The sequence below is a fragment of the Ambystoma mexicanum genome, chromosome 3p, assembly GCF_040938575.1.
Source record: "Ambystoma mexicanum isolate Mex_15411 chromosome 3p, UKY_AmexF1_1, whole genome shotgun sequence".
Lineage (NCBI taxonomy): Eukaryota > Metazoa > Chordata > Amphibia > Caudata > Ambystomatidae > Ambystoma > Ambystoma mexicanum.
In genome coordinates this window covers 942,236,219-942,251,945 of record NC_090925.1, presented here as the reverse complement: position 1 = coordinate 942,251,945, position 15,727 = coordinate 942,236,219, and the positions used below count along the sequence as shown (strand labels likewise).

Genomic DNA, 15,727 nt, shown 5'->3' with positions numbered 1-15,727 from the left:
AAACGAATACCGTGACACCCCTAATAGACTAGCGAGCAGTACCCGGAGTTGGCGGTGGGTTATGAGAAGGAACAGTAGAGAAAAGATGTCTTAATACTGCCTGTCCCACCTGGGAGTCAGATCTAGAGTGTGCGTCTAAACAGTAGTGTTTTGTAAAGGTGTGCACCGAACTCCAGGTTGCCGCCTTGCAGATGGATTCAAGGGGAACATTTGCAATGAAAGCTATGGATGCCCCCGTGCCTCGAGTAGAATGTGCTCTTGGCTTGAAGGGTAGTTCTCTCTTAGCAAGAGTGTAACAGAGAGTGATGCATTGAACAATCCATCTAGATATAGTGGACTTTGAAACTGCATCTCCTTCTCTTCCTGCTGCCACCGAGACGAAGAACTGATTAGTCTTTCTCAGTGGTCTGGTTCTTTCCATGTAAAACATGACAGCTCTGCGCACATCGAGTGTATGCAGGCTTTTTTCTCCCAGATTTGAAGGGTTTTGAAAGAACATTGGTAGTTCTATTGACTGGTTCACATGGAATTTCGAGATGAATTTCGGTGCAAACCTTGGGTGTGTGCGTAGAACCACCTTGTCTTTGTGAACTGTTACGAAGGGGTCAAGAACTGAAAGAGCCTGTAGTTCACTTACTCTCCTAATGGAGGTGATAGCTATTAGGAAAGCAGTCTTAAGAGTGAGGTGCTTAAGAGTTGCCTTGTGCATGGGTTCAAAGGGCGAGCCCATGTGTCTGGTAAGTACCACATTTAGGTCCCATCCGGGAGCTGGGTTAGCTATCGGAGGGTGTATTCTCTTTACCCGCTCCATGAAGGCTTTGATAACTGGGATTTTCCACCACGACACTTTAAGTTGGGAAGTGGTGTATGCTGAAAGTGCCGCTAGGTGGACTTTAATAGAATTGAACACCAGACCTGAGTCCAATAGGTGGGTCAGGTACAGAACAATTTATGTGGGTGAGCAGTCAACCGGGTTGATGCTTTTCCCTCTACACCAGATGACAAATCTTTTCCACTTACTAGAATAGCAGTGACGAGTGTTAGGCTTTCTAGCTTCCCTGAGGATGTGCATGCATCTCTGCGGGAGTTCTAGATGTCCAAACTCTATGATCTCAGGAGCCAGGCTGCTAAGTTCATGTTCTGAGGGCATGGATGCAATGTCCTGCCCTTGTTCTGTGACAGCATGTTGTACGGGCAGGGAAGTTTCACTGGGGGAGATAGGGACATCTCCATCAAATGAGCGGACCATGGCTGCCGGGCCCACATAGGGGCCACTAGTATCGTGGTGACTTGTTCCTGGTGCATCTTGTTGAGAAGGGGAGTCGGGGGAAAAGCGTAAACAAATCTCCCTGACCATGGAATCGACAGACCGTTCCCCTTGGACTGGTTCTGGGGGTATCTGGAGGCGTAACTTTGGCATTGGGAGTTCTCCAGAGTTGCGAACAGGTCTATTTCTGGGAATCCCCATTGTGTGAAGACGTCGAAAACAATGCCTTCTTGCAACTGCCATTCGTACTCTGAGGGCAGAGGGAAGTCTCTGCTGAGCTCGTCTGCTAGCAGATTGAGTTCCCATGGTACATGTCGTGACAGTAGGAACATGTTGTGTCTGAGAGCCCACTTCCATATATTCTGGGACAGCTTGGACAGTCCTGGAGAGTGGGTGCCCCCCTGCTTGTTGATGTAGTACGTGGCTGTGGTGCTGTCCGTAAGGACCATCACTGTCTTCCCTTGTAGGTGTTCTTGGAAGGCTTTTAGTGCTTTGAACACCGCCAGTAGCTCCAGTAGGTTTATGTGCTTGGATGCTACGCTCGGAGTCCACACTCCGTGAGCAGTCTGATGGGATAGGTGAGCCCCCCATCCGGTGAGGGATGCGTCTGTGGTTAGAGTGGCTTCCACTGCGGGTGTGGCAAAAGGTTTCCCTATTACCAGGTTTTCCTTTGTCCACCACCGCAGCGAGAGAACCAAAGCCTGCGAGACCACCACTAGATCGCCCATTGTCCGCTGGCCTGACACCACTGGCTGTTGAGCCACCCTTGCATTGGGCGCATGCGCAGGCACGCGTGAGGTACCAAATAAATACACAACGCCATCATTCCTAGCAAGCGCATCGCTTTGCGCACCGTCACCTCTCTACCTGCCACATATTGGGGGATCTGAAACAGCATGTTTTGGACCCTCTCGTTGGAGGGGAAGACGAGGCCGTCCTTTGTTCGAATTAGAGCCCCTAGGAATTGTTTGACTTGGCTGGGGTCTAAGCTGGACTTCTTCTCGTTGATGGAGAAGCCCAGTTGGAACAAAAGGTCTACAGTCTTTTGGGTGTTTGAGAAGCATGTCTCGTAAGAATCCCCTGTTATGAGCCAGTCGTCGAGGTAAGGGTATACTGGGATGGATAACCTGCGCAGGTGGGCCGCTGCCACTGCCAGTACTTTCGTGAATACCCTTGGTGCAGATGCTATGCAGAAGGGTAGCACTCTGAACTGGTCGTGTTTGCCCTCTATCATGAACCTGAGGTATTTTCTGCGCGCTGGCAACACTAAAATATGAAAGTATGCATCTTTCATGTCCAGTGTTGTCATGTAATCTCCCTGTGATAGCAGTGGGATCACTTCCTGTAAGGTCACCATGCGAAACTTTTGGGGTTTGACAAACGTGTTCGCTGGGCGCAGATCTAATACAGGGCGCATGGTTAGATCCTTTTTGGGTACAAGGAAGTACACTGAATAAATACCTTCCGTTACCTGAGATAGAGGCACGACCTCTACAGCTCCTTTTTCCAGTAACTGATCCACTTCTTGGAGAAGGATGGCGAGGTGTTCTGGTGTCATGCGTCGTCCCCTCGGGGGTCTGTATGTTGGGGAACTGTTGAACTCTATACAGTAGCCGCGGGCTACGGTGGATAGTACCCAGCGGTCTGATGTTATTCCCTCCCATGCTGGAAGAAAGGATGTTAACCGGCCCCCGACCGGCGATGCATGGGAGGGGACCCGAATCTTCGCGTCACTTGGTGGTGTTGGTGGCTTGGGAGCCTCTAGGGGTGGAACCCCGGCCTCTCCCCTTGCCACGGCGTTGGCCTCTCCGATTGTACTGGCCACTATTACCTTGGCAGTTGTTGGCAGAATACTGTTGTTGCTGGTTTTGTTGCTGGTGTTGGCCATGAAAAAAGCGCTTGTTACTGTAACGCTCACCTGATTCCCACGGAGGCGCAGGTCTGGCTTCGAGTGCTGATGCTTCTTCAATGGTGAAGCGCAGGACTCTGAAGATGGACAGGAAGGGCCCCTCTACTCTGGCTTCTCCGGCTCGCAGGATATTCCCCTGTGCGTGAAAAGGGAGTATTACCTAGTGACTGAGTTATGCTCAAGCCTCCCACTCTCTTCCAACCCTCCACGATACCCTTCCACGATTCCCCGTGAAGTCTGACCTTAGGGTCAGAAAGGATGAGCTCTCCATCCTGCTTCTGATGCAGGGGCGCGTACAAACCCAGTTACTTCACTGGATTGAGGATTGATGGGAGTTCAGGTAAGCTTGACTATTCAGGTAAGGCTCTGTAAAAGTTCTGTTGCAAGTTCAAAAGTCCAAGCTTAATAATAATGTTCATTGTCTTTTTCCCCTTAGGGGTTCGGAATGCCGGAGATATGGCGCCGACCCGAAGTGAAACGTGCAGTTCCAGTAAATGACAGGTAAGTTCTGGATGAGCGCTCGGGTAATGTCTTTGCATTCGCTCATTCAATGTCTTTATCTTTTTTCCCCATAGGGGCGGGGACCGGATGCCTGGAAGCGGCAAGACCCGAAATGAAATGGGAATGACCCAACAGGTAAGACTTAGAAGGAAACTTAGCTTTTCCTATTCCCTTCCTTCTCTCACCTTGTTCTTGTCTTTTTCTCTCTAGGCTCTGGGAAGTGGCTGTGGATCCGGATGATCGCTGCTGAAGATGGTGGCGTCCAGGAAAGGTGAGTGAAATGCAGTGCTGCAGCGATCGTAGCGAAATGCTTTTCAAATGATGTCTTCCTTTTCAGGATCGTCAGTGTGATGTCTCTGTGGTGCTGATTTAGCAGGTAAGGTCTTTTGTCTCCCTTTGCAGGTGACCCAGGATACTGACAGGCGTGGCTGAGGTCCAGATGCAGGAGCTGACACGGTGAGCGTCCAGCTGCGAGGAGCAGAACAACGCGAAGCGTGAGTTGCTGATCGGGTGTGGTTTAAATAGCTTTGGGAGAAGTTCCAAGTGTGTATCCTTCCTCCGATCAGGTATGTATCCTTCCCCGACCACACCCGGGTGGAAAGTAGTCCCACAGGTAAAGTAGTTCCATTCAGGCCTCAAGAGGGCCTGGATGTGGCAGCATGGTCTGCATCAGGTAAGTGCACATTAAAACACTTGAACACATGGCTAGCTCTATGAGCCTGGCGCCTAAGGCGCCAGGACAGAGGTCCAACATGAGCCTGGCGCCTAAGGCGCCAGGACTGCGTCCAAAGGGCCCCAGCTTGGGCCCGCTGGCACTCCCCTGGGGGAAATGATGCCTGCCTCTGGGGTTGCTGGATCGGACCTGGCTCCTTGGAGGTAGGCATCATGACAGTTACCAAATCCCCGCCTGTTAGGGGGCTTTGAGATTTGGTCCAAGGTCTTTATGGTGTCAAATTCTTTTTTCGCATTCTCCAGAGCGTCGTCAACTGCCTTACCAAAGAGGCTAGACTCTTCAATGGGCTTATTAATGAGGGACGCTTGCGTTTCTGCCTTAAACCCGGAATTGCGAAGCCAGACGTGACGCTTCAGCAAAATTCCCTCTACCAAAGTACGGCCAGCATCTCTGCTGCATCGAGTGTATTCTTAACAATGCTTTGGTTGACCAGAGAGCCTTCATTAATTGTAGCCAATAATCGAGTTTTAAGGGGTTCAGGGGCCTCTTCGATGTCCTGCTTAAGCTTTCCCCATTGAGCATCTGCATAGCTTGCCAATAATGTATTATTATTGGCAATTCTAGTTGAGAATGCTGCAGAGGTGGTGATTCTCTTGGCCAGGGCATAAAGCTTCTTCCCCTCTTTATCTGGGGGTGCCTCGCTGGTAGACAATGGGACCCCAGCCCTCTTCCTAGTGTTGGTCACCACTAAGGAGTCCGGGATTGAATGACCCCTAATATATAGTGGGTCTGACTGAGAGGGTGAGAACAATTTCTCAATTCTCGGATTGACCCCTCTCACCAGTGCCGGAGTGGACAGTGAGGGGGTAATAAGTCTTTTAACTGTGCGAGGATGGGAATTGTTTGGCTAGTGGGAGGTTTTTCCTTGATAATCCTTTCCACGAAGTCAGTATCTGGGGTGACCTCCCCGGTTTCTAGTTCGAAATGTGCTGCTACCTTCTTCAGTTGCGCATTGAAGGTGGGCTGATCATCAACAGGCGAAGGGTTCCTGACTGGTGTAGTCTCAGTAGACCTGATGACTATACTGTCTGTGTCTGTAGACCTAGCTGGTGACTGCCAGAGATTTGGGTCCCCCTCGCCTGTGTCCTCCTCGTACCCCTCCTCACCTATGTTAGAGTCCTCATGAAACCCTTCTTCTTCTTGTTGGTCTTCATCATTAATGAACACATCTTCCTGCTGGAAGTGAGTGTCCTCCTCAGTGAGGTCGTAAGAGTCCATGTCTTCATGTATGGGGTTATAGAACCTTGGGTATTTAACCATTGGACCCTCCTGGGGTGCCTCCCTTGGTCTCTTGGGTGCCCTATTTTCTGGGATGGCCATGAACCTGTCTATTTTATCCATACAGGACTGGAACTTCTCTAAGGTCCACTGAGGTAGGCCAGAGCGGTCCGGGAATGAAAAAGGATTTTCTTCTCCCTGTAGTTGCCTGGTTCTGTCCCATAACGTCGAAGAAAGCGAACCTTCGCCTTCTGAGTAGCCTTCTCACAGGCTTGGGCTTTCCGTCGACGGCGGGAGCTGTCCTGACCTGTTTTCCTGCGCCTTCAGCGTTTCTTTGGCCTTGTGCGCGGTTTTCGGCGCATCGCTCGGCGTCCGTCTCTGGGCGTCTTTAGTGGATATACGCGCGAGGCTTTTGGCGATCATTCTCTCTGCCGAGGAATCGGTTGCCGTCGCGCTAGGTAACGTCGAGTCTTTACTGGTAACGTGAGCACTCTTACGAGGCGCGTCGCCGGAGGATTTGGTGCTAGCGCCCTTATCTTGAGAATGCCCGGAAGCCTGTCGCGGAAGTGGTGGCGGGGAGGGCTGACGACCCTTACGGTCGGCGGGAGACGCCGGTGGACCCGATGCCCCCGTTGGCGCTATGGCTGCCTTCGTCTTCGACAAATGCCTGCCGGGGGGTATGTGTTTTTGTGCTTTTTTGTGTGCGTCCTTGTCGGCCGGTTGTGAGCCGGGCTTGTCGGGGCCGGGGACGGACGACGAGGAGCGTGAACGCTCTTTTGAGAGGTCTACAACCTCCGTTACGGGGGCGGTGTAATCACTGTCCTCTTCACATTCGGCAGTGGCGGCAGCGGGCGAGGAGTCAGGCCTAGACATGGCGTAGGCCGCCCACCTTTTGATCTTGCGGTCCTTTAACGTTTTGGCTTCAGTAATTTACAGGCCGCACAGCCGTCCTCCTTGTGATTGAGGGACAAGCAACGGTTGCACCGTTTGTGCTCGTCTTTCCAGGTATTTTACCCTTGCAAAGCGGGCAAAACCTAAAGGGCGTCCTCTCCATAGCTGAGGGCCAGAAGTGTGATTACGACCTCGGAAGAGAGGGAGGGGAAAGAGAAAGGCATTCTCAAAGAGAAAAGAAAGACCACACAACCCCACTCTCCCTACTGTATAAGGCCGGCGAGGCCAGGCCACGTGTTCGGCAGCGCGGAAGGATCTCCTCTGCTCGTCCTTCCGTCGAAGATCTTGCTCGGCGGAGAAACAGCTCTGCGTCGAGGGAGGGATCTATGTTATTAATATTAATAATGAACGACCAAAGGTCGAAGGAATGATTTGGCAATGTCTCTCGAGGAGCTCCGCATAAAGGCGACCAGTAACTGGGCGGAAAAAAACAATCTGAGGGACCTGGACGCGTGAGGGATTGTGGGTACAACGCACGCCACTATAGGGATAGTGTTACAGACACGCCTTGTCGACGTCCCCTTTTCGACTACGAAAAACAAAATGCAATACTCCGCAGTGACCACTGGATGTCGGACCTATGCACAGCATGTGATTCTAAGCAGATTAACAAACATCATAAATTATATATATATATTTGTTTTTTCCCTTTCCTCCCCCCACAACTGTCCCTGCCCTCCCAACCCCACTTACCGTCTGATTTCTCCTTTTTCAGGAGCAAACGCGCTGAGAACACTTCTGTTCCCAGCGCGTCTGCTCCCGAAGGCAGCTATGGAAAGGGAAACTGACTCTTCGCTCAAGCCTATAACTATGGGCCCCGGGGCATTACCTGACTCGGTAATGCCCCCACTGCTTGGGGCACATTGCTTAATTGTTACAGTACGCACTTTCATATGTTTTTCTATGTACATTATGGTTTTAAAAAACTAGTGAATCATTAAACAGTTTTTAACAGACTTCTGGTATAAGTGCAGATGATTTAATTACCTTCTGGCATTTGAGATTGTACCTAAAATCAACAAAGACGTTTAAAGGGAAGGGTAACCTGTTTCCTATTTTTGTGTGCAGTTAAGTGGCAGCTACAGTCACTACCGCCTCATATTAATGCAGAATGGATCATCTAAGTATTACTAAAAAGCATGCTTACAGAAATGTTAAACATACTACAGGAATGACATGTTAATTTACAATCCCATGAGCAAAAGGTTGCATTGCCAGCTTGAACAGAAAACCTGATTAAAGAGAAAAACATTTGAAAGTAAAATTATGATGCCAGAAGGCATGGAGTGCATTGCTGAAAGCTGTGGGTGGAAGACAAGTACTACTGAAAAAATACTTTGGCATAGCTACTTACCTTGTGGCAGCTCCTCAGGACAACAAACGTAATCTTTCAAAGGTTCAACCAACCTTGGAGTTGGTGTCAAATTAATTTCACCAAGAACCACCATACTGCCATTTGAAGATTGGCTGGACAATTTGTTTGGTATCTGGAGCTTCTCATCTTTGTCGGAACAGTTGGTAAATTCCTTCTCACTTACAAGACTAGTTACAGGTGTGGTTGGAGTCTCAGAAAAACAGACTGATTGCATGTCACCTACAAGGGCAAATTACAAAACAATGTGAACTGGGCAACACGGACGATTGACATTAAGGACATCAAACCAAATGAAACATATTTTGTTTTTTAGATGAAAAGGTCAGTAAAGTCCAAAGCATCACACAATATTGTTATACCCAAACCTTTATCAAAACCACACGAAAAATAATGATAACATAAAACAGCCTTAAAAAAAAGAGCAGGCAACAAGAGAAAATATTATCTTGAATGATTTGTGTGTATGATCTATTTGTGTGTGTCTAACTTTAAAATATCCAGTACATTTTCTCATTGACTAGTAATCAGAAAAGCCAAAGATGCCTTCTACACCTTACACATCGCCAATGCAAACAACTCATGCAAAGAACTCCACAAGATTATCTCCGTGTTCAAGACCCCCCTCTGCTCTTCCTCTCCTTCGCCTGTCTCCCAGGCACTGTGCAACACCCTCTGACCATTACTTCGGCATTGCCATTGAAAGGAAACTCGCCATTCACGCCAAACTACTAACCTCTCCTGCCCCAATACCGAATGCACTCGCACCGCTGCAGCCGACACAAACCTTCTTCAGTTCCTTCTCTGCAACCTCCCATCCCAAGTTCTCTAGACTTCTCTCCAATAGCCGTCCCTCTGGTTCCCCGGGAGACCCTGGCCCTGCTCAAAAACATCCTCGTCCACCTGTGCAGGCACCCTAGCCCGATCTATAATCAACCACTCACTAACAGCCAGGATCTTCCCACCCGCATACAAAACCGCTCATGTCAAACCACTACTAAAAAGCCCTCTCTTGACCCCCCCTCTTCCCTCCAATTACCACCCCATCGCCAACAATCGCTTAGTAGCAAAGCTGCTATCTTGCACGGCATACTCCCAACTCAAGTCTTCACTGAATCCCGAGGCCTTCTTGACCCTGCCCAGTTGGGCTTCAGACCCTTCCATGGAACTGAATACTCCCTGGTTTCTATCTGGGACTACCTGAAAAGAACAGCAGACTGAGGGATGCTCTGCTCTCATCCTCCTTGATCTCTCAGGAGCCTTCGAATCAATTAACCACTCCATTGATACAGGTAGTATAGCTCAGTGGCAAAGCGCTCGTCTTGGAACCAAGACTACGCAGAGCAACACAGGTTCGAATCCCGGGTCCGTGCCTAGAAATCTTAAAAACCCAATATATAATAATAATTCTAATATAATCCTTATGAACAGACTCTTTGACCTAGGCATAAGGGACTCCGACCTCAGATGGATCTCCTCTTTCCTATCAGAATGCCCACACATTGTCTCTCTCCGTCCTTTCTCCTCTGCCCCCGCCCACCCCACCGAGTCCATCAGGGAGCCTCCCTCTCCCCCTACTCTTCAACCTCTACCTTTCGCCCTTCCAGACGCTCATCCGTTCCCACAATCAAACCTGTTCCAACTATGCTGATGACACCCAGATCATCCTAAAGATTCCCTACTCCCCTTCCTTACCCCATCCAGCCCTGGCATCCTGCCTCGCAGACATTGACATCCGGATGACGAACAACCACCTGCTCTTCAACCCCAGAAAAAACGAAATCCTAATCTGCAGCAAATCAGCTCTCCTTCCCCAACCTATCCCATGGCCGCATTCACTAGGACCCTAGCCAAAGCATCCACATCAGTCAAAAATCTAGTATGCACCACTTTTAGCTCAGACATGACCATTTTACGTCACAGAATGCAGTCTCCAGATCTTCCACCTTCCACTGCTGCATCCTCAAGCTGATTTTTCCTCATCCCTCCTACCCCCATAGTGTTTCTGCAATCATGGCCATCATCCTCTCACGCCAAGACTTCTCTAACTCCCTCTACCTAGGTACGCCTACATACCAACTCAGAAAGCTCGAACGGATTCAAAACTTTGCAGCAAGGCTCCTCCTTGCACTTTCCACCAGACAACAAATATCTCCTGTCCATCAGCCAACAGGCCTCCTTCAAAGCCATGTGCATTAGCCACTGCACCATTCACAAGAAAGGCCCCTAATTCCTCCAAAACAAACTCAAACGATACTGCCACAACAGAATCCTCAGATCAGGCTCGGCACACCTCCTGGTAGTCCCCACTTTCAAGTTCTTGAGATTGAGAGGTGCCTGTTTCTCTGTCCTAGCACCCACTTTCTGGAACTCTCCCCATCCCCCTCTCTGCCTCAGAGGATCACCCGGCCTTCAGGAAAGCCCTCAAAACCTGACTATTCCCCCCTGACTTCCTGAGTCCCCTCACCACCCCCCACCACTCGCACACACGTTTCAACCGGCAGTCCAATCTCCACCACCTCCCCTCCCCCTGCCAGCTACTAGCCTCTTCCTTCCTTTCAACCGCTTTGCTCTGCCTCCACCAATCTCGGCCTAGGGGTCGCCAACAACAACACATGGAGGAGTGATACAGGGTGGGCCATGCCACTGCATGTAATCATGAAATGGGGACCTTGTCTTGCAATAGAAGGAACTAAGGATGGCCAAGATCCTCTCAGAGATTGAGTAGTATGCAGTCATCTAGCACTTAGATCGTCTGTTAAATGTAGCACTGCTCCTTGTACATATATGCAACCCGTAATGCAAACATTGTTGTTTTTATAGCTAACCCATTTTCTCCCCTCAGACCCTGCACCTTCATAACTCAGCAGAAGGCGCAGGTTCATCTCACACACCCTGCAATCATATATAACACTAACACTATTGCACAACACCTCTGCCATAAGAAAGTAGCTACCTTCAACAACAACAATTAGAATTGTAGATTCCCACAAAACTTGATATCTCCTTAAACACAATCCACCTGTCAGTTTATAATTTACCTCTGCTGCGCCCATCCACACGACATTCAGACATGGGTGACTAGTAGGGTCTTGGCCACCCTCACATAACTAATGGCTGAAATGCACACACGCATAATAGCACCTCCCAAATCTGAACTCCGGTCTCTCTGAGGACGTTCAACCAAACAGCGCTTTGGGGCCGTAAATTATAAGTTACTCACTGTAGTGACCAACTTACGCTTAGTCCTTTGTCCCCATTCCTCCATACTGTCTGGGCGTCCCTTCCAATGGATGGGGGATGGAACCTTTTTCACCAGAAAAACCCTTTTTCCCCTTTAAATTCAGAGGTGCGCAGGGGCACGGCCTGGGGGCAAGCGCTTCCCGGACTCCGCCCTCCGGAGCCACACCTCAGTCCCCATTGACGCGTCGACAATAGATTTAACATTGCCTAATGACACCAGTATAATTAGGGGGGAGGATGGTGGGACGTATGGAGGAAAGGGGACTAAGGATGTTAGTCACTACGGTGAGTAACTTATAATTACGTCCCGTCCCGTCCCCTTTCCTCCATACTGCATGGGCGATTACAACTGAATGTAGCCCCAGGGTGGACGGGAGAACCTCCTTAAGCAAATAGATTCCTGACAACCGCCTGTCCAAAAGCCGCATCAGATCTAGAGCCGGCATCCAAACAGTAATGTTTGCAGAAAACGAGAGAGTGGCCCATGTGGCAGCGCTGCTTATGACTTGCCAAGGGACATGGCGCTGGAATACCATGGCCCTTGCCTTCGCCCTGACTCGTGGGCATGCATGTTTGCCGGAAGAGGCTTGTGCTTCTTTTATAGCCGAGACCATCCAGCGCGATATGGAGGCCTGATAGCCTGGCCTTGTACCTCCAACAGTGACAAATAGGGCGTCTGATCTGCGGAAGCCCTAAGGTCCTGTCCAAGTAGAATTTCAGGGCATGCCTGCTCATCCTTAGGATCGGAAAAAAACGTATGAAGGACTATTCGTTTAAATGGACAGCAGACAGCACCTTAGGGAGAAATGCTGGGTGTGTCCGCAGGACTACTTTGTCCATGGGAAAGGTAGTATATGGTTCTGAGGTGACCAGGGCCTGAATTTTGCTGTCTCTGCGAGCCGAGGCCGACCAATAAAGCCGTCTTGATGGTGACCAGCCTGATGTCCGCGGACGCCATTGGCTTGAATGGTTTGTGCGCCACGGCGCCCAAGACTTATGTTCAGATCCCACAAGGGGTGTGGCCTCTTGATGGGCGGGTAGAGGCTTGCGAGCCCCGTCAAATGTTTCTTGACAATCGGATTAGAGGAGAAGACCCCCTCCTTTGAGTTCCTGTACGCCCCGATGGCTGCGAGGTAAGTGCGGCAGGTGTCCACCTGCATGCCTGAGTGGGCAAGGTGAGCCGAGAAGGAGAGCACGTCATCCAGAGTACATGCCTAGGGGTCGATTTTCTTGGAGGCTGCCCAGTGGCAGAACCTGGTCCATTTACTTTTATACTGGACCCTGGTAGCCTTGCTTCTTGCGCCCTGTATGATCTCCAGATTAGCCTGGGAGAGGCTGAGGTGCCTTAGCGTCACCTGTTCAGGAACCACGCTGTGAGGGCTAGCTTCTGTGGCGTGGGGTGGATGACCCTGCCCCCCCCCTGCTGCGCCAGAAGATGTGCTGGTCCCGTCGGAAGGTGAATCGGTGGCATCTCCGAGAGGCTGAGCAGTTCCGAGAACCAATGGCCTTGCTGGCCACGATGGAGCTACTAGAAGGATGTTGAGCTGGCGAGAGTCCTTGATTTTGCAAATCACTCTGCGAATCAGCAGAGTGAGCAGGAAGGCATAAGCTGTGATGCCGTTCCACTGAATCTGAAATGCATTGCCCAGGGAGTCTGGGCCCTGTCCCTGCCAGGAGGCGAACTGAGGGCACTTTTTGTTGTGCCAGGTGGCAAAGAGATCCACCTGGGTGCGACCCCATCTGCTGAAGATCTCCTGAGTAACTAGGTTGTTTAGCTGCTACTCGTAGTTGTCCGCTCCCAACCTGCTGAGCCTGTCCGCCTCCACGTTGGATTCCCCCACAAGGTGGACTGCAGTGAGGTAGATGTCATTTTCCAGGGCCCACTCCCACATGCTGATTTCCAGTCTGCATAGTGGAGGGAATCTGGTGCCTCCCTGCTTGTTGCCATAGTACATGCTGGTCGAGTTGTCTGTCTGGATGAGGACAACTTTGCCCTTGATAGTGGGAGGAATGCTCCGAGCGCTAGCCAGATGGCGTTCAGCTCCAACCAATTGATGTGGTACTCCTGCTCCCATCAGGTCCAGGTGCCGTGGACTGAGAGATCGTCTAGCGTTGCTCCCCATCCATCAAGAGAGAAGCCCATGGTGATGGTGACCAGCGGGTGAGAGGCCGGAAGAGCTGTCCCGTCCGTAGGTTGCAGTCCATGGACCACCATGTGAAGTCCTGGTGGAGAGATGGAGGAACGTTGATCATCTCGGATGGAGAGCCCTGTTCCTGGTTCCATGATGCCGCGAAGTGCAGCTGTATCCTCCTCATCCTGAGTCTCGTGTGGGGGACGGCTAATAGGACCGCTGCCAAGAGACCCAGGAGGGGCAGGTACCACCAGGCCGAGGTCACCTCTCTGCTGAGGAAGTGAGTACTGGCCCTCTTGAATGTTATGATCTTGTCCTCCGACGGAAATACCCACTCGGAGCACGTGTCCCAGATGAGGCCCAAGAATGTCAGAGTCTGCGTGGATTACAGGTGTGACTTCTTGAGATTGAGCGAAAAGCCCAGATCGTGGCAAGTGTGGTGAACTGCTTCAGGCGATGTAGCCCAGACGAGCAGTCGTCGAATTATGGGTAGATGTGGAGGCCCTGAGCCCCGAGGAAGGCAGCCACAGTATTCATGAGTCTGGTAAAGACCCCGGGGGCCGAGTTGAGGCCAAAAGGAAGGACCTCGTGTTGGAAATGGTAGCCCATGATCCTGAACTGTAGGAAAGAACGATGGGGCTGCCATATCGGGACGTGTAGATGCGCGTCCTTCAGATCCAGAGAGAACATCCAGTCTCCCTTGCACAATGTCTCCGCTATAAAAGCTGGAGTAACCATCTTGAATTTTTGTAGAGGTAGGCAGAGGTTGAGGGTGGAAAGGTCCAGCACAACTCTCAGGCCCGCCTGGTTCTTTTTCTGAATGGCGAAAATCCTGGAATAGAAGCCCAGGCCTCGTTGAGATGCTGGGACTTCCTCCACGACCTGGCTCTCTACAAGCAATCGGATCTCCGCCAGAAGAGTAGCTGTCCCAACTTGAGGGAGTGGAGGGGAGGAGGGTGGAGATGCTGGAATGGGTAGGCTGTACCCCGTGGATACTACGGAGAGGATCCAGGGGTCCGCGAAATTATGGTGCCAGAAATGTGCATGGAGAGCAAGCCTGCCCCCCACTGGAGACACATGGACCCGGAGGGGCGTGTCATGCCTTCTTTCCCTCAGAGGCTGTTGCGGAGGAGGGCGACTGGAAAAAGCCCTTACTCCCTCCCCCCTTTTTTTGTTGCTTGTGCCGATGTGGAGTCGGCAAGCGTTCTGGCTGCCTGGACCTCCGTTCCTGGAAGCCGCGGTACCCTCCGTATGTATGTATGTCCCTTGTCGGAGCGCTGCTGTGACTGGGTGTACGATTTGGGCGTGGTCTTTGTCAGGATGGATAAAGACTTGGTCGTTTGTGAGCTGTTTCTCTTTTTGTCCAGCTCCTCGTCCATGGTGGAGTGGAAGAGGTCACTCCCCTCGAACAGTAAATCTAATATGCGTTCCTGGATGTCCGGGTTAAATTTAGTTGCACAGAGCCAGGCTGTTCTTCTCATGTCCGTGGCGATGCAGATGGCCCGGCCAGAGGTGTCAATGTGGGCCATGGGGGACTCCATGATGTCCTGCGCCACCAGCTTGGCCTCAGCCAGTACTGCCTTGAAACGTGATTGGCTCTGCATAGGAAGCTCTGGGAGGAAATCCACAATTTCCCGCCACAACCTCTGTTTAGCGGCCACCAGCATGGCATCGCTGTTGGCCTGACGAAGATGCATGGACGTGTTGGAATACAAGTTTTTCCCGTACGCCTCCAAGATCTTCTCCTCCTTGCCTAGCAGCGCCCGCAGAGGAGGCTGAGGACGACTGAGGCTTGGTGTATAGTGATGCTGCAGCGATCACTGAGGAGTGTGGCTAAAAATGGGACGATAGCAAGAGTGCATCTCCCTCCATCTGCCTGTACTTGGCATCCAGGCGTCGATTGACCGGCTGGACAGAGTGGGGCCTGAGCCAACCCTTCGTGGCCAGAGTGATTACATTGGTCTGCAGTGCTAGTTGCTCGACCTCGGGTTGAGGAAGGCCCAGGTAGTCAGCTAGCCCTGCAAGACGTTCATGCAAGGCCTTGGCTGACGATGGCGTGTCGGGGTCCTCCTCATCGTCCATGTCCGCTGGGGGTCAGGAGGATCCTGCACCGGTGGAGGAGTGGCGGGAGCCGGAGGCTGGGGTACTGGACCAGAGGCGGAAGCTGGTACGGAACTGCCTGAGGAATCGGTTGGTGGGACGGAGCAAGTGGCAAAGGCTGCCCCGAGGGCACCGGCGGAGGAGCCAGAGGTGCTGGAAGCACTGGCGGGAGCACCTCCCGGATGGCATCCCTGAGGATCATCCCCATCCGAGGGGACTTCATGAGTCTGAGGAACCTCTCAAAGAACCTGTCCTCACAGGCTGGAGGGGTGGTAGGGGATATAGAAAGAGTAGTGGCCGG

The 15,727-nt window shown here is 51.3% G+C and overlaps 1 protein-coding gene across 3 annotated transcripts in view; it reads right to left on the bottom strand.

Moving 5' to 3' along the window:
• PHF20 (PHD finger protein 20) overlaps positions 1–15,727 on the bottom strand; it is a 2,392,123-nt gene that overhangs the window by 992,970 nt on the left and 1,383,426 nt on the right. For all 3 annotated transcript variants that reach the window (XM_069652246.1, XM_069652248.1, XM_069652247.1), the window contains exon 14: positions 7,934–8,173. In XM_069652246.1, the coding sequence (XP_069508347.1) occupies positions 7,934–8,173 (240 nt within the window). The remainder of the gene's footprint in view (positions 1–7,933; positions 8,174–15,727) is intronic.